This window comes from Balaenoptera acutorostrata, chromosome 2 (assembly GCF_949987535.1).
Source record: "Balaenoptera acutorostrata chromosome 2, mBalAcu1.1, whole genome shotgun sequence".
Taxonomy (NCBI): Eukaryota; Metazoa; Chordata; class Mammalia; order Artiodactyla; family Balaenopteridae; genus Balaenoptera; species Balaenoptera acutorostrata.
The window spans coordinates 99,045,035-99,063,409 of NC_080065.1; the positions used below are offsets into that span (position 1 = coordinate 99,045,035).

Genomic DNA, 18,375 nt, shown 5'->3' on the forward strand with positions numbered 1-18,375 from the left:
ACCAGTTGCATAAACTCCCAGGGCTTCAGCTTTTACATCTGTAAATTAAGAGAGTAGGGCTCTGCAAAGTCTCTTCCACTTCTGATAGTCAATAAGTTTGATCTGTCTGTCTAGAGATTTATCTACTTTATTAATCTACTTGTAGAACCAGTTTTTTATTTCATACATTTCCTCTATTGTTTTTCTATTTTTTATTTCAATACTTCATGCATTAATCTTTATTATTTCCTTTCTTTTTGCTTTGGGCTTCATTTCCTTTTCTTATTCTATTTTCTTAAGGTGGGTGCAAGGTCATTGATTTAAGGTCTTTTTTCTCCTCTAATATAGGCATTTAATGCTATAAAATTTCCACTAACTACTGCTTTAGTGACATGCCACAGATGATGTTATGTTGCTTTTTCATTTTCATTCAGTTGAAAATACTTTCTAATTTCCCTTTTGATTTCTTCTTTGACTCATGGGTTACTTAGAACTGTTCTATTTTGTTTCCAAATATTTGTGCATTTTCTCATTTTTTTAATTGAACCCCTGATATTTTAAATTTTATGTTGCTGAGTGCTGCATTTTGTTATATTGCTTTAACGAATGCTGGCCTTTTTTTTAATAGGCACATAAATTACTTTGTGATCCTTTTGATCCTCATTTGATCTCTTGAGACTTGTGTTTAAGCACTTTGAGAGTAAAGTCGCCTTTACTCTAGGACTAGTTTAGTTCACTATGCAGGCATTACCCTTCTGGTCTCTGTTGAAAAATCCAAATATTCTGGAGATGTCTATACTCTGGTTTCTGGGAGCTTGAACAACTCCTAGCACTATGTGAGCTCTGGGATTTGTTCAGCTTTCCCCTCCCTAGTAGCTATTCTTTCCCTGACAGATTTTCTTTGCTTGACCTTCTGAAGTGCAGATTACTATTTGACCAAAGACTCAAGGGGGATTCTATGCAGATTTCTGGATGTCTTTCTCTGCATACCTACTCCTCCCTTGTAGTCTACCCTGCAAATTCTAGCTATCTAGGTCTCCCTGAGCATCTATCTCTGCCTCCTCAACTTAGTGAGACAACTGAACTCTGTTTCAGTTTTCCCTCCCTGTGCTGCAGTTTAGAAATCACTTCCAGATAGAAAGACAAACTGATTGTAGAGTTCAACTTCTTTGTTTCTCTTCTCTTGGGAATCACAGTCCTGTGCGTCCTGTTATCCAACGTCTGAAAACAGTTGTTTCATATATTTCATCAGGTTTTTTTAGTTGTTTTCAGCAGAAGGCTAATTCTAGCCTATGCTGCTTCCTCATGCTGGAAATAGAAGTCTTATCATCTCTTGGTAATGTTATTGATTATAAAGTTAATCCTCAGTCATCTTCACGATATCTTACTTTAATTTTAGTATTTGTGACATTATATACTTCAAGCAGGCAGTGCATGGAAAGGACCCAGGGCTTGGGAGCTGGAGCCCTGGTTCTGGTACCATCCCTACCACTTACTAGTTATCAAATCAGTTGCATAAATTCCTGGGTATCAGCTTCCCCATCTGTAAACTAAGATGGTGGAACTCTCCAAGGTCACTTCCAATTTTGAAATTCAATGAAAGAGAGAATGTATGAGAGAGCAGACAACAGAAGCAAGAAGAACTACAATCCTGCAGCCTGTGGAATGAAAACCACATTCACAGAAAGATAGACAAAATAAAAAGGCAGAGGGCTATGTGCCAGATGAAGAAACAAGATCAGACCCCAGAAAAACAATTAAATGAAGTGGAGATAAGAAACCTTCCAGAAAAGGAATTCAGAGTAATGATAGTGAAGATGATCCAGGACCTTGGAAAAAGAATAGAGGCAAAGATCGAGAAGATGCAAGAAATGTTTAACAAAGACCTAGAAGAATTAAAGAACAAACACCTAGAAGAATTAAAGAACAAACAAACAGAGATGAACAATACAATAACTGAAATGAAAAATACACTAGAAGGAATCAATAGCAGAATAACTGAGGCAGAAGAACGGGTAAGTGACCTGGAAGACAGATTGGTGGAATTTACTGCCGCGGAACAGAATAAAGAAAAAAGAATGAAAAGAAATGAAGACAGCCTAAGAGACCCCTGGGACAATATTAAACGTAACAATATTCACATTATAGGGGTCCCAGAAGGAGAAGAGAGAAAGAAAGGTTGTGAGAAAATATTTGAAGAGATTGTAGTCAAAAACTTCCCTAACATGGGAAAGGAAACAGCCACCCAAGTCAAGGAAAGGCAGAGAGTCCCATACAGGATAAACCCAAGGAGAAACACACCAAGACACATAGTAATCAAATTGACAAACACTAAAGACAAAGAAAAATTATTAAAAGCAAAAGGGAAAAATAACGACAAATAACATACAAGGGAACTCCCATAAGATTAACAGCTGATTTCTCAGCAGAAACTTTACAAGCCAGATGGGACTGGCATGATACATTTAAAGTGATGAAAGGGAAGAACCTTCAATCAAGATTACTCTACCCACCAAGGATCTCATTCAGATTTGATGGAGAGATCAAAAGCTTTACAGACAAGCAAAAGCTAAGAGAATTCAGCACCACCAAACCAGCTCTACAACAAATGCTAAAGAACTTCTCTAAGTGGGAAACACAAGAGAAGAAAAGGACCTAGAAAAACAAACCCAAAACAATTAAGAAAATGGTAATAGGAACATACATATCAATAATTACCTTAAATGTGAATGGATTAAATGCTCCAACCAAAAGACATAGACTAGCTGAATGGATACAAAAACAAGACCCATATATATGCTGTCTACAAGAGAGCCACTTCAGACCTAGGGACACATACAGACTGAAAGTGAGGGGATGGAAAAAGATACTCCATGGAAATAGAAATCAAAAGAAAGCTGGAGTAGCAATTCTCATATCAGATAAAATAGACTTTAAAATAAAGACTATTACAAGAGACAAAGAAGGACACTACGTAATGATCAAGGGATCAATCCAAGAAGACGATATAACAATTATAAATATATATACACCCAACATAGGAGCACCTTAATACATAAGGCAAATGCTAACAGCTATAAAAGAGGAAATCAACAGTAACACAATAATAGTGGGGAATTTTAACACCTCACTTACACCAATGGACAGATCATCTAGACAGAAAATAAAAAAGGAAACACAGCTTTAAATGACACAATAGACCAGATAGATTTAATTGACATTTATAGGACATTCCATCCAAAAACAGCAGATTACACGTTCTTCTCAAGTGCACACAGAACATTCTCCAGGATAGATCACATCTTGGGTCACAAATCAAGCCTCGGTAAATTTAAGAAAATTGAAATCATATCAAGCATCTTTTCTGACCACAGCGCTATGAGATTAGAAATCAATTACAGGGAAAAAATGTAAAAAACACAACATATGGAGGCTAAACAATATGTTACTAAATAACCAAGAGATCACTGAAGAAATCAAAGAGGAAATCAAAAAATACCTAGAGACAAATGACAATGAAAACACGATGGCCCAAAACCTATGGGATGCAGCAAAAGCAGTTTTAAGAGGGAAGTTTATAGCAATACAATCCTACCTCAAGAAACAAGAAAAAGCTCAAATAAAAAATCTAACCTTACACCTAAAGGAACTAGAGAAAGAAGAACAAACAAAACCCAAAGTTAGTAGAAGGAAAGAAATCGTAAAGAGCAGAGCAGAAATAAATGAAATAGAAACAAAACAATAGCAAAGATCAATAAAACTAAAAGCTTGTTCTTTGAGAAGATAAACAAAATTGATAAACCATTAGCCAGACTCATCAAGAAAAAGAGGGAGAGGACTCAAATCAATAGAAGTAGAAATGAAAAAGGAAAAGTTACAATGGACACCGCAGAAATGCAAAGCACCAAAAGAGACTACTACAAGAAACTCTATGCCAATAAAATGGACAACCTGGAAGAAATGGACAAATTCTTAGAAAGGTATAACCTTCCAAGACTGAACCAGGAAGAAATAGAAAATGTGAACAGACTAATCACCAGTAATGAAATTGAAACTGTAATTAAAAATCTTCCAACAAACAAAAGTCCAGGACCAGATGGCTTCACAGTTGAATTCTATCAAACATTTAGAGAAGAGCTAATACCCATCCTTCTCAAACTCTTTCAAAAAATTGCAGAGGAAGGAACACTCCCATACTCATTCTATGAGGCCACCATCACCCTGATAACAAAACCAGGCAAAGATACTACAAAAAAAGAAAATTACAGACCACTATCACTGATGAATATAGATGCAAAAATCCTCAACAAAATACTAGCAAACAGAATCCAACAACACATTAAAAGGATCATACACCATGATCAAGTGGGATTTATCCCAGGGATGCAAGGATTCTTCAATGTATGCAAATCAATTGATGTAATACACCATATTAATAAATTGAAGAATAAAAACCATATGATCACCTCAATAGATGCAGAAAAAGCTTTTGAAAAAATTCAACACCCATTTAGGATAAAAACTCTCCAGAAAGTGGGCAAAGAGGGAACCTACCTCAACATAATAAAGGCCATATATGACAAACCCACAGCAAACATCATTCTCAATGGTGAAAAACTGAAAGCATTTCCTCTAAGATCAGGAACAAGACAAGGAGGTCCACTCTCACCACTCTTGTTCCATATAGTTATGGAAGTCCTAGCCATGGCAATCAGAGAAGAAAAAGAAATAAAAGGAATCCAAATTGGAAAAGAAGAAGTAAAACTGGCACTGTTTGCAGATGACATAATACTATATAGAGAGAATCCTAAAGATGCCACCAGAAAACTACTAGAGCTTATCAATGAATTTGGTAAAGTTGCAGGACACAGAATTAATGCACAGAAATCTCTTGCATTCCTATACACTAACAGTGAAGGATCAGAAAGAGAAATTAAGGAAACAATCCCATTCACCATTGCAACAAAAAGAATAAAATACCTAGGAATAAACCTACCTAAGGAGGTAAAAGACCTGTACTCAGAAAACTATAAGACACTGATGAAAGAAATCAAAGGTGATACAAACAGATGGAGAGATATACCATGTTTTTGGATTGGAAGAATCAATATTGTGAAAATGACTATGCTACCCAAAGCAATCTACAGATTCAACACAATCCCTCTCAAATTACCAATGGCATTTTTTGCAGAACTAGAACAAAAAATCTTAAAATTTGTATGGAGACACAAAAGATCCCGAGTAGCCAAAGCAATCTTGAGGGGGAAAAAAAGGAGCCGGAGGAATCAGACTCCCTGACTTCAGGCTGTACTACAAAGCTACAGTCATCAAGACAATATGGTACTGGCACAAAAACAGAAATATAGATCAATGGAATAGGATAGAAAGCCCAGAGATAAACCCACACATCTATGGTCAACTAATCTATGACAAAGGAGGCAAGGATATACAATGGAGAAAAGACAGTCTCTTCAATAATTGGTGCTGGGGAAACTGGACAGCCACATGTAAAAGAATGAAATTAGAACACTTCCTAACACCATACACAAAAATAAACTCAAAATGGATTAAAGACCTAAATATAAGACCAGACACTATAAAACTCTTAGAGGAAAACATAGGCAGAACACTCTTTGGCATAAATCACAGCAAGATCTTTTTTGACCCACCTCCTAGAGTGATGGAAATAAAAACAAAAATAAACAAATGGGACCTAATGATACTTAAAACCTTTTGCAAAGCAAAGGAAACCATAAACAAGACAAAAAGATTACCCTCAGAATGGGAGAAATATTTGCAAACGAAGCAACTGACAAAGGATTAATCTCCAAAATGTACAAGCACCTCATGCAGCTCAATATCAAAAAAACAAACAACCCAATCCAAAAATGGGCAGAAAACCTAAATAGACATTTCTCCAAAGAAGACATACGGATGGCCAAGAGGCACATGAAAAGCTGCTCAACATCACTAATTATTAGAGAAATGCAAATGAAAACTACAATGAGGTATCACCTCACACCGGTTAGAATGGGCATCATCAGAATATTTACAAACAACAAATGCTGGAGAGGGTATGGAGAAAAGGGAACCCTCTTTCACTGTTGGTGGGAATGTAAATTGATACAGCCACTATGGAGAACAGTATGGACATTCCTTTAAAAACTAAAAATAGAATTACCGTATGATCCAGCAATCCCACTACTGGGCATATACCCAGAGAAAACCATAATTCAAAAAGACACATGCACCCCAATGTTCATTGCAGCAGTATTTGCAATAGCCAGGTCATGGAAGCAACCTAAATGCCCATCGACAGACAAATGGATAAAGAAGAGGTGGTACATATATACAATGGAATATTACTCAGCCATTAAAAAGGAGCAAAATTGGGTCATTTGTAGAGACGTGGATGGATCTAGAGTCTGTCATACAGAGTGAACTAAGGCAGAAAGAGAAAAACAAATATCATATATTAACGCATATATGTGGAATCTGGAAAAATGGTACAGATGAACCGGTTTGCAAGGCAGAAATAGAGACACAGGTGTAGAGAACAAACGTATGGACACCAAGGGGGAAAGTGGGGAGGTGGGGGTGGTGGTGGGATGAATTGGGCGATTGGGATTGACATGTATACACTAACATGTATAAAACAGATAAGTAATAAGAATCTGCTGTGTAAAAACAAAATTAAATTAAAATTTTAAAAAAACCAACCGAAATTTAAGAAAAAAAGAGAGAGCGAATGTATGAATCCTATTCTTGTTCAGTATCCTTTAGGAATACTTGCATTTCTGATCACTCCATTTCCTTTTTAAAAGATAAGAAAAAATATGGTAGTATTTAGAGAAATGAAAATAGAAAAATCAAGAGGTGGGAGTGGCTTGTTAGTATGAAGTGCCTGAAGAAAATTAAGATCTTTATTTGGGACAAATTAAGGTGAAAACAGCATGATGAAGATCAATCATTTTGTGCAGGTGTCCAAAGAGTGAACAGTGAATTGAAAAAGACTCCCTTCCAGTCGCTGTTTATGCAGGAAATCTGGCACAGTCCTCAGGGTATGACACACAAGAGAGAAATTATATTAGGAAAGAATTTAGAAGTCTCAAAACAAGGTCAGTGAACTCAAGTGCCAAGCACATGATATCGCTGGTGTCACAGAGAAAAGAGGTCAGTTCATTACCTTATAGAGCTGTTGAACCCACACATTTTATGTGGCTGAGCAGTTTCCTCTGGGAGATGGTTTGCTCATCACAGGTTTAGATCCTGTATCTTTTGAAAACAAGTGTAACTAGCATATTGAAATACCACACCTCATAATTCAGTAAAAATGCAATCATTTTTCTCCCACTGTCCTTTTACAATTTAGTCTCTGGGATAATAGCTCCTGCTCCTGCATGAATACTCTAGCAACCCATAATTTCCTGCTAATTCTTAGGTAATAGATGATCTATGGTCACGAAGTTACAAACATTATCCAGACGCAAAAAACTTAGGAAATCCAGTTCTGGGTGATACTCAAAACTCTGAACTTAAGTTGCTGTTAAATCTCCCTTTTTCTCTCTCCAACCTCACTTCTCCGAGCTTGGGCTGACTTCAGGATAGAAGCCTGCAGTGACATAGAGGGTAGTGGTCCTTCCATCTCTCTGCCTCCTATTTCTAGTCCTCCCCTTCCATCTTGAGCTGTTATTTAAACCCTACCAGGTCCAGTGGGACTAGTAGAGACAGGGAGAGGCAACACACAGGGCAGCTCTTACTTGAACCAGTACTCTCATCGCTTGGTCTCACTCTGGTCTAGCAGATGCCTTTTTCCCTTGAGATGTCATTTTCCTGGATGCCTCAGAGCTTTCTCACTGTTTCTCTTTCTCCTACAATTCTCTTGTCCTTACAGGATGCTTCTCTTATTTCTCTGTTCTGATTGTCACTTGTGACTCCTTCCTCGGCCCCTAGACACACAGTAGTGCATCTCCAAGCTCCTCCAGGCAGCTCTATTGGACAGAATCTAAGATTCTGTCTCAGGGCCCACGGCTTTTCCAGGGAACACTCATACATCCCTTGCCTGGGACTGATGTGGGTCCCAGGGCAGCAGCACTCTCCTGGTTCTGGCTCCAAAACAGTATAGATTCCCACCTGATAGGAGTTCGACTCCAGCCAGTGTCAATTTCAGCTTTCTCAGGAGTGAATTGGGTACCAGCCTCTAAGTCTCTCAGCCTTAGGAAACACTTCCACTGCTCTCAGGGATTTTCTCCCCCTGTCTCAGGTTTAGAGGGTTGCACCTCCTCCCAACTCCCTGAGTGCAGGAGGACATGGCAACATAATGTCCCTCCCCACCAAGGAATCTTTTCTCTGATCTCTTTTATCTACGTTCTCTGACCCTTCTTCTATGTCCTCCATGTAGCTGAGAAACCCAAGAGTGGCTTGAAGGTTCTTGAGGCCATTTACTTTCAAAATCTTCATAACATGGTTTGGCACCTTTGTTTGGAATTTTACATCTATTATGTTTTGTCGTCTGGTGGAAACTTCAGTTTTAAGATCGTATTACACAAGTAATAAACAAACATGATTCACGGGCCAATCCAGTGGTGTAACATCTGTCTTTACTAAACATTTTGATTTCTGAGTGTTGTTACTGTGTTAAAAAAAATCAGGGGAGACAACTCTCCAAAGAGTCTTATTTAATCCTTGACCAGCTATGTTATTTAGCACTTCTTAACTAGAGCTGTAGGCGTATGGAGTTCATAAAATAATTTGGAATGAAATACTGTACTGAATGAATATTTTTTATGTGGTAGTAGATGGATCCCCAAGGGCATCACGTGTCTTGCCTGCTGAGACCTTTTCCAGCACAAGAAAGTGGTGAGCCCACCATTCTCTGGCTGTACAAGAGGGCAGGAAAGTGGCTTTGCAATAGTGAGCCACTAGGAGACAAATTCTCCCAAATTAACTCCCTCACCAGCTGACCACTCTAAACCCAGACTTCATAGGCACCATAATAACATGTTTCTGTGAGGTTTGAAGGGAGAAAGGATACCCTTACAGGGTTGCTTGAGTCCAAAGCAGAGAGAGAAGGGAAATAAATACCAGCCTTGGGTCCAGATGTGGCATAACCAGATTGTGTGTGCTGCCGGCTGGCCCTGACCTTTGGAGTTAAGATTGAGAGCCAGAAAGGCTGTGTGTTGTAGGGATTTTTCCCTTTTTGTTTGCTTGTATAACACTAGGGAGGGAAATAGTTGAGTAAAATCCAAGCGTTTCTTTTATTTCACTTCTCTGGAGACCTCAGTCATGGAATTGGAAGGACTTGCTTGATGCTTGATTTGTTAAAGCAGTGACTCCCTAAGCTGGTGTCTCCCCGCCTTTTTAAACCTGCACCTTTGGTGAGCATGAAAGTTTCTCACCTCCTTGAAGAGGCTGATTTTCTCCCTCCTCCCCACCTTGCCACCTCCTTGAGATTCACATGCTTTGGGGAGTTATGGCAGCAGAGATGTCATCAAGCTGTACTTTCTATAGTTTCCATTACAAAAACAATAGGCATGTGTTGGCTTTCCAAATATATAAGCATGTATTATATAATTGAATGCACTTTTTCACTTTACATTGCACTTTTCATGCTAACAGATCACCATTTGTACAAAGTGTCCTGTGATTTCAGAAGGCTCGCAGATCTGCTGAAGGCTACTCAGCATGAAAACTCCCAAGGGGGCTATTTCTCTTCATCCTAGATGACTCAGTCATGGCCACCTCAAGGGCTCTTCTCTCCATCCTGTTGGAGTCTTTATCTCTGTTGGAATCAGTTTTAGAGCTCTAAGTGGACTTAGAGATCATCTAGTCCCATCCTGCATTTCATAGAAACGGATGTCCGAAGAGTTTAAGCAACTTTCCCAAAGTTACACCCCTATGTTTACACTGCAGATCGTGAGCAACTACTCAGGTTGCTGAATTCCCTGCTCATTCTTTTTACTGTATTGTCAATTGCTTGAATCTTCTGTACTTTATCCCATCCCTTTAAAAGATACCAACCAATACTACAAAACAAACAAATGCCAATGTGGCAAACTCTGCAAAGTACTTCATGTTCTTCTGTACATACTAACATCAAGCTTCCTTTACTTTATAGTGCCTCCGAGGCTGAGAAAATACTTATTTGCTATGAACCCATATTTTAGCCAAGTATTTTAAATGATACAGAAGAAAAACTACGTAACCCCTAATTTCTCATAGTTTAAAATTAATTGGGGAGACAAATGTGGTTCATATTCAGCTTGTGGCCAACCTGTGATCTCTGGAAACTTTTTTTTTTTTTTTTTACAATGTTGTGTTTAATTTCTGCTGTACAGCAAAGTGATGGAACCTTTTTAAATGCATTTGTAATTTCCAACCCTCCACCCTTACTCTGTAACTTATTCTTCCTTGAATTCTTCTGTAGTTCATCCATATCAAGAATAATCTGTGAGATTGGAAGGAATATAGGCGAATTCACAGGGCGTTTATTGCTAAATGTAGTTACTAATAATATAAAAGCTCATCCAACGATGAAATATAGCTAGTGTCATTTTTTTCTAGATGGGGAAACAGGCTCAGCAAGACTACGTGACTAGTTCAGGGTTGCTCAGCTAGCGGTAGATGGAGCAGAGTCTTGCAGCCAAAGTGGCTGCTTGTCAGAGCCCACAAGCCCCCTTTCAGCCAAGAAAGCAAGAGTAGAATAAAGTAGGGAAAAGCAAATAAAGCAAAGTAGGCTTGTTGAAAATTACAGTTTTGTCACAGTGAGGTTATGAGCACATCAAACTAGCTGACTGTGAAAAGCTTTTGAACATGCCTGCTGTTCTGTGTGCTCTTCCTAAAGCTGTGTGAAGTTTTATGTGAGCAGGGCCCTTATCATGGTGGAGGAGGGATTTACAGAGGTGAATAATGGATAGACAGGGCTCTCAAGATATCTGTGTTGAATTCTCCTTTTATTTATCTAAGAACTGGGCCTGAGCTGGGGTAAATGCATGAGAGACATTAAGTCTCAGCACCTTCGGAGAAAAAAAGGAATTTAGCATCCACAGTTGTCATCTAAAAGCAGTTCCCAGGTCACAGAGTCTTGGAAAATGGGATAATGAGACTGCAGGTTTCTTTGGAGGGGAAAGTTGTTTGATAGGAGCCATGCTCTTGTCAGACTCAGGCAGTGTTTACAGAGGGTGAACCTGGAAATCTTCTTGTTTGCTCACGGTACTCTTGTCCCTAAGCTTTTCCCTATAAATCACCAGTGCATGGTGGGATCGTGTCACCTTTTGTATTTTTTCTTGGAGATGGAGGAAGGAGCAGTAGGGATTCGATAAATCCATCCATATGTAAATGAAAATTGTTTTGTTCAGTTGGGATGTGTCCATATTGTTTAGCCCCAAGGGTATGCAAAATAAAACTTTTTAAAGTTTTCAAGCAAGAAAAAGAGGAACATGTGAGAAAAAGATAAAAAACATACATTCTTCTTTTGAATTGCACTTTGATGGAGGATGAAAGCAATAGACCATCCCCAAAGAAGTAATCCTAGTTTAAAAAAATCCATGGTTCTCAAAAGCCTGGCATTGCATGTTTGTTATATTTGTTCCTATTTTGTTTGTAAAAGGTTTTAAAGGCATATGATGTAATGAAGTAAATGTTATTTTGCAGTTGAAAATTAAAGAGTTCTTTTGTATTTTAGGTCTTACAGGAATTCTCAGGGACAGTGAGAACTGGAGTGTGTATGTATTATGGGGAGGGCAGTGAGGAAGATGAGGGGAAAACATTACAGCTCCTTCCTGAAGATAATTATAAGCCATAATCCCTCAGTATATATATATTTTTTGCTTCCTCTGGTTTGAGATAAAAATAGATTTTTCCCAAAAATGTATTTCAGGGCCCTCTTAGCATCTCAGATGGAACCAACATTTGCCAGGAATGTTTTCCCTTGTTTTGATGAGCCAGCTCTGAAGGCAACTTTTAATATTACAGTTATTCATCATCCGAGTTACGTGGCCCTTTCCAACATGCCAAAGCTAGGTAAGTAATGTTTCCTGTCGTTGTATATGTATACATGTACCTATATGTATATGTGTATATAGATATACATAACATATAATTACATATGCACATATACATATTATATATAATGTTATATATTATATAATTATGTAATACGTTTATCTGATTATATATTTATATATTTGTATTTATATGAATTATATATGTGTATATAAATTTAACTCTGTAATAGATTTTTATATCAGTAGATTTTTCTAGGCAGTGTGTTGAGAGTGTGTTATGACTGTAGTATAGTATAACCAGGGAGGGCAGTCACATGGGATATGCATCAGTGCGCATATCTTGGTGATGGTAAATCCTGATTCTTTTTGTATTAGGAGCTGAGGACACTACACTGTTCTCATACATTGGCAGCCTGTCTGCCCATTAATCTGGGCCTCAACTATTGATCATTAGTGATAACAAGCTAGTGAACTTGGTCTGAATCTGGTACCTAGAGGTGGGTTTGGTTTGCTTTTGTTTTCTGTTTTGTTTTTGGCTCACAGTCGTTTTTTCTTTTGATTGACTTGGCATCCAATTTCTTTTAATTCAGAGATTCCTCATAAAAATAAAAATTCTTACTTTTTTTGGGAAACTCAGAACATCTGACAACACTGGCCCTGCACTTCCGACATGCCAGTGATAGGTGCCGCTGAGAAGGGGCTGCCTCCTGCAGACCAAGCCCATGCCTCCGCCTGCCGTGGTCCCCACCACTCCCTGTTAGTGTACACCAGCCCGTTCACATCAAGTACCCGGCCCTCCCAGGCGTCTGAGTTTGTGATTTCAGGTTTAAAACCCGCAGTGTGACTCCACTGAAGACCTGCCCGAAACCTGAGAATGGCAGAATTGTACCTTGTTGACCTCCCATGGGCCTGGGAAACTCTAGATTAAGTGCTGAGAGAGATGGGCTGGACTAGGAAACAGTCGTGGATGGGAAAGAGAGGAGGTAGCTCATGGGCCTAGTTTACAGTGCCCATAGATTTGCCCTCCATCCAGACCATGTTATTCAAGGTGCTAATTCAGGACCGAGATACTGTCCTTAGGCCTTCCTTATGTGGTTTTGATAGCTTGGGGGTAGACAAATCCAAACTGCTGCACTCTGGGGAGGAGTTGGGAAGAACTAGCTGGGTGACAGTCGACTTGACAAATTATTTCAAAGGTAGATAGTTGTGCTTATTATTGCTTATTTACAGTGATTTGGACTAAAATCAATTTCTCTAGGTCAGTCTGAGAAAGAAGACGTGAATGGAAGCAAGTGGACTGTTACTACCTTTCACACCACGCCCCACATGCCCACTTATTTAGCCGCCTTCGCCATCTGTGACTACGAGCATGTCAGCAGGACTGAAAGGGGCAAGGAGGTGAGTGAGGGAGACCCTCCAGGTAAGGGGACATTTGTACTGGCCGCGGACCGCTCAGGCACTCCTGCATCAGGGGCTATGCCTACATACCCCACCGTCCCCTCCTGGATCTCCCCCAAGCCCTGTTACCACTCTCAGCGCGGAGTTGCAGAACGGGATGCAACGGTTCCCACTGCGGTTCTGCAGATGGGTTTCTATGGAAAGGCTCCCCATTAAGCCCACTCGAGGCAGGTTCTGAGCCTCCCCCACTTCCCGGGCTTTCGCTGCCTTTCGGAGTACAGGAGAGAACAGGGAAAGCGGCCACACTAGCATCTGGAAGCTCAGGTTTACCTGTTGTTTACTTCGCCTACATCCTACTGCAGCCTTGAAGCCAGGGTGCTGCCCAAAATGTCTAGCAGCCACTATGACACAGACACCAAACAACCCAAACTGACACCAGCTGGGACAGCTGCTCTGGCTGAAATGCTGCAGGCAGGTTAAGCATTAGCCCTGTCAAGGAGCAGGTCCGCTGGGTTCCTCACCTCCGGGGCATGAACACTTCCCTAGAGTTGTGTAAATAGGTGCTCTGTCCTGAAGCACCCAGTTTTTCACCCAATTATGCTCTCTTTACATAATAATCCTTTAGGGAAATATCAAGGTTATTGTAACAGTACTTAATAGACTGGTTCACTCCCTACGCTAGAGTGTGGAGGTAAGTAGGGCCAGTGCCTTAGGCCCAGTTCTTCCTAGTAGGATCGACTTCACCAGGCTGAGGAGAGTCAGGCCCTACAGCAGGCGGAGGCTCTCTCCTGGGCCCATGAACTTCCAGGCTTGTGCCATTGACTTGTGGAGGCAAGGAAGCTGTGGATGAGCCAAGTCTGTCACCAGGGGGAGGATCGTTCAAAGCCCCTCCTCCTAAGGATGAATTAATAATACCATGTTAGATGCAAACAACAGCTCATTTTCCTCAGCTGTTGGCTCCAGCCTGATTTCCCTTATTGAATAATCATTGGTAGATGCTTCATATCCACAGATATAACATGAGCCAAGTCAGATGTTCATGGTATATATTGATAAAATCTACTCAGGCATGATGTGGAAGCCCATGGTTTGTACCTGGCATGAAGGAGTGGGCCCGGAGCTCACGAGTGACCCAAGGTGACTGTCAACATCCTCATCTCCAGTGGCTTGTTGCTCTCAATGCTGCTGCACAGTGAATAATTCTTATAAAGGATCATACCTGTTTCTTCATGAGAGATCACCCTGAAAGGAAAGCCAGCTGCCACAGAAAGCAAAGAGGAAATGGAACATGCCTAAGAAAGTCATGGTCTTAGCCAGAAACTTGAAATTTGGGATGAGTTTATCAGTGGAATGTTGCATTTGGCTCTGGCTCAGCTCTGGGAAGCGAAGGAGTCCACCATATACTCTACAGGGAACCAGACTGTACTCTTGGAATAACATCCAGACTCTACAAAGATGACTCATTAAGTAAGAGATAAAAATTTAGTGAAGTTGAAAATGCGGTTCATGCGTGGCATGAGGATAAACATAGGACACGCATAACTAAGGTTGGAAATAACATATTTTGAGTAGAATTTATCACACGTGGGCATGTGTAAAGATATTCCGCTCTTAGATGTTGAGGTCTGCTGTGTCTAAGGAGGGCCACAAGGACACACTGGTGGGCTAGGTGTGACTTTTTTTTTTTTAAAGATAGTAGTCATCTTTTCTTTTTAAAATTTATTTATTTATTTATTTATTTGTGGCTGTGTTGGGTCTTCGTTTCTGTGCGAGGGCTTTCTCTAGTTGCGGCGAGCGGGGGCCACTCTTCATCACGGTGCACGGGCCTCTCACTATCGCGGCCTCTCTTGTTGCGGAGCACAGGCTCCAGACGCGCAGGCTCAGTAGTTGTGGCTCACGGGCCCAGTTGCTCCGCGGCATGTGGGATCCTCCCAGACCAGGGCTCGAACCCGTGTCCCCTGCATTGGCAGGCAGATTCTCAACCACCGCGCCACCAGGGAAGCCCTAGGTGTGACTTTGAAGGAACTTTATGGCTGCGTTCCCGAAATGTTCTGCACCTGTTTGTGCTCCTCGCTGCCCTGCCTCTTCCCCCACAGCTCGGAATCATCATTTGCCTCCTTTTGGCTTAAAGAGTGGTTGTTTACGGGAGGAGCTTTGTAACCTGGAAATTTACATTCAAACATTAGTTGTTACTGCCTTTTTTTCCCCCAAGACTACAGTTAATTTGCACACATTATCCTGAACGTGGGGAAAGGTGACTGTTATTTCCAGTCAGTAGCGTGAGCTCTGGTTTAGATGTCTTCCCGACCTTGCCGTGGAGGCGAGAGCTTGAGAAGGGGCAGGTACGGGTAGCGTTAGGGGCAGGGCGGAGTCCTGGACCCCTCTTTCCCAGGATAATGGGGCCTGGCGGGGAGGAGGCTGCAAGGAAGGAGGGGCTCCAGGCAGGAGGCTTCCAGAACAGGTGGCTGCATTTTGTGAAACGGGAGCGTTCCTGAAGCCCTCAGGTAATTCAAAAGTCACTTGATTCAAGACAAATTCTCCAGCAGAAGTAAAAGCCAAGTCAGGTGAACGTGGTCTTAGAGGTCAGCAATCTGCAGATATTGTTGTGTTGCTTTTCGTTTTCTTTGCATTTTCTTTAATGTTTTGCAGAGAGCTCTTTCTCAAATTAACTGTATTCACATCAGTATAATTATCTAATTCCCTCCTCGCTAACTTTCATTCTAGGGTTATAAGTTTCATACGTGTTTTTTAGCTAACACTAACAACTCCATTTAAAAGTGCTCAGGTGGCATTGGGGATACCATGACTTCATATTAAAATACCAATGAATGTTAAAACAACATCACATTAGTCACCAAAGTCACACAAAGAAGTTCAAATGCCCAAATGACAGCACGGTTGTGTTAAACTAACTAAACACGGCAGGGATTTCTTTTCAGGTACTAAGGAGGAAGTGTCATAAACAGAGAATATAATTCACTTGCTTCAACAACTATAAAGTCATAAGACTTTTGATGAACTTTTTAAAATTAAGGAAATTAACCTTATTTCAAATTTGGAAAATAAGATGGGACTATTCATGTTTTCTTTAACAAACCATTTTAAATTTGCATGATTCAAATTTGCTTAATATGTTCTATACTGTTTAACCCCTACTAACTGCCCAATTCTGGTTTGAATCATTGGAAATATGTCCTGAAAAGGGAAGCAAGGATCCAAGGGACCCTTTTACTCCAGCATAGAATCGACATTTTCTGTGGGGGGTAGATACCATTCCCAGGATTATTTTTGAACTACAAAATTTTACGTGTTATTGCAGAAGAGTGAAATAACACACTTTCTGAGGAACCACTGTTCTCAACTTAGTGAAGAGCCTTAGTGAATTAGATAATTATACTGATGTGAATACAGTTAATTTGAGAAAGAGCTCTCTGCAAAACATTAAAGAAAATGCAAAGAAAACGAAAAGCAACACAACAATATCTGCAGATTGCTGCCCTCCAAGACCACGTTCACCTGACTTGGCTTTTACTTCTGCTGGAGAATTTGTCTTGAATCAAGTGACCTTTGAATTACCTGAGGGCTTCAGGAATGCTCCCCTTTCACAAAATGCAGCCACCTGTTCTGGAAGCCTCCTGCCTGGAGCCCCTCCTTCCTTGCAGCCTCCTCCCTGACAGGCCTCATTATCCTGGGAAAGAGGGGGGCCCAGGACTCCTTTCTCACTGTGTGGACACATTCAAACCTTTTATTATGCAGCTTCCTCTGAAAAGGTAAGCCTTTGGCTCCAGAGCATCAGGGAACTGGAGCAAGCAGGCTGCCACTTTCCAAAAATCACTACTGCTTTTCCTAATCACTGCCTAATTGTTTCTGTTTAGATACGCATCTGGGCCCGGAAAGAAGCCATCGCAGCTGGAAATGCAGACTTTGCTTTGAACATCACAGGTCCCATCTTCTCTTTTCTGGAGGATTTATTTAATATTAGTTACCCTCTTCCAAAAACAGGTGAGGCATCTTCCCTTACAATGCATTTGATTTCCTATTATGGGGGCCCTGGATTGAGATCAAAAGGTACCTAGACGGGCCTCCAAGGACCCATTGGCACTTTGCTATTTTTGCAGTTTCGGAGTTAGCCCCACTGGCTTCCCATCATTATGTCCTACACCTTCCTAAGCACACAAGGGCCTGTCTGTTCTTTCTCTGCATTGTTCCGTGTGACCAGTAAGTGCTCGGAGAGCTCCCTGGCTTTAGATCCCTCCTGGGTACTCACTGGCAACTTACATCCTCCAGACCCTGTCTTCTCTCTTGCATTCTGTCCTTTCCTCTCATAACGTGAGTGTGCAATTCAGTGTTCTGCATCCTTTTAGCCGCTTGTGTGAGTTACTCCAGTTCCCTTTAGTAAGGTTTTGTTGGTTTTTCAAAAACTATTCTTTAGCTGTGAGTCATTGGATTAGGACCTGGGGGTCCCATCTGTGAATTTTTGTTGTATAAAATTGGGATCATGTGTGAACATAATATGATCCTCGAAGGAATATGTAAACATTTTATTTCTCATAGATCTGTATGGAATGTCCTTAAAATTATGTGAGCCACTCAGCTCAGAAAGTTGTTCCATGTTTTTCCTATCAAAATTAAGGGTATCACGTAAGTGTGTTTTGTTCCTCTGACAGGTTAGTTAGTTGAAGTCTTGGGGAAAAGTATGTTTGGCCTTTCCTGGCATATAGTAGAAGGAAAGTGGGGAGTAAAAATTGGGGAGCTCAAGCCTCTTGAACCCTGGGAAGCCAGGGGCTCTGCAGCTCAAGCCTTCTGGCTGAGGAGGGATAGGGAGTGCAGGAATGGTGACTAGCCTTGGCCCCCTCATGGATCCCAGAGGTGATACCCGTCATTTAGAAAGTTGGAGGTGGCAGGAATCTGGGCATGGAGACCAACTTCTGGCACTTCTGCGGCTGGAAGATCTCAAGATAAACCTTGTCTAGGCAAGCAAATTTCCATTTGT

General features: G+C 40.7%; 1 protein-coding gene across 3 annotated transcripts in view; it reads left to right on the forward strand.

The window, feature by feature from the left end:
• LVRN (laeverin) overlaps positions 1 to 18,375 on the forward strand; it is a 73,203-nt gene that overhangs the window by 15,804 nt on the left and 39,024 nt on the right. For all 3 annotated transcript variants that reach the window (XR_009007316.1, XM_057541789.1, XM_007192124.2), the window contains exons 2-4: positions 11,858 to 12,000; positions 13,243 to 13,382; positions 17,258 to 17,384. Coding sequence is in view for 2 of the 3 variants with exons in the window: in XM_057541789.1 (XP_057397772.1) it covers positions 11,858 to 12,000; positions 13,243 to 13,382; positions 17,258 to 17,384 (410 nt within the window). In the remaining variant the exon portion in view is untranslated. The remainder of the gene's footprint in view (positions 1 to 11,857; positions 12,001 to 13,242; positions 13,383 to 17,257; positions 17,385 to 18,375) is intronic.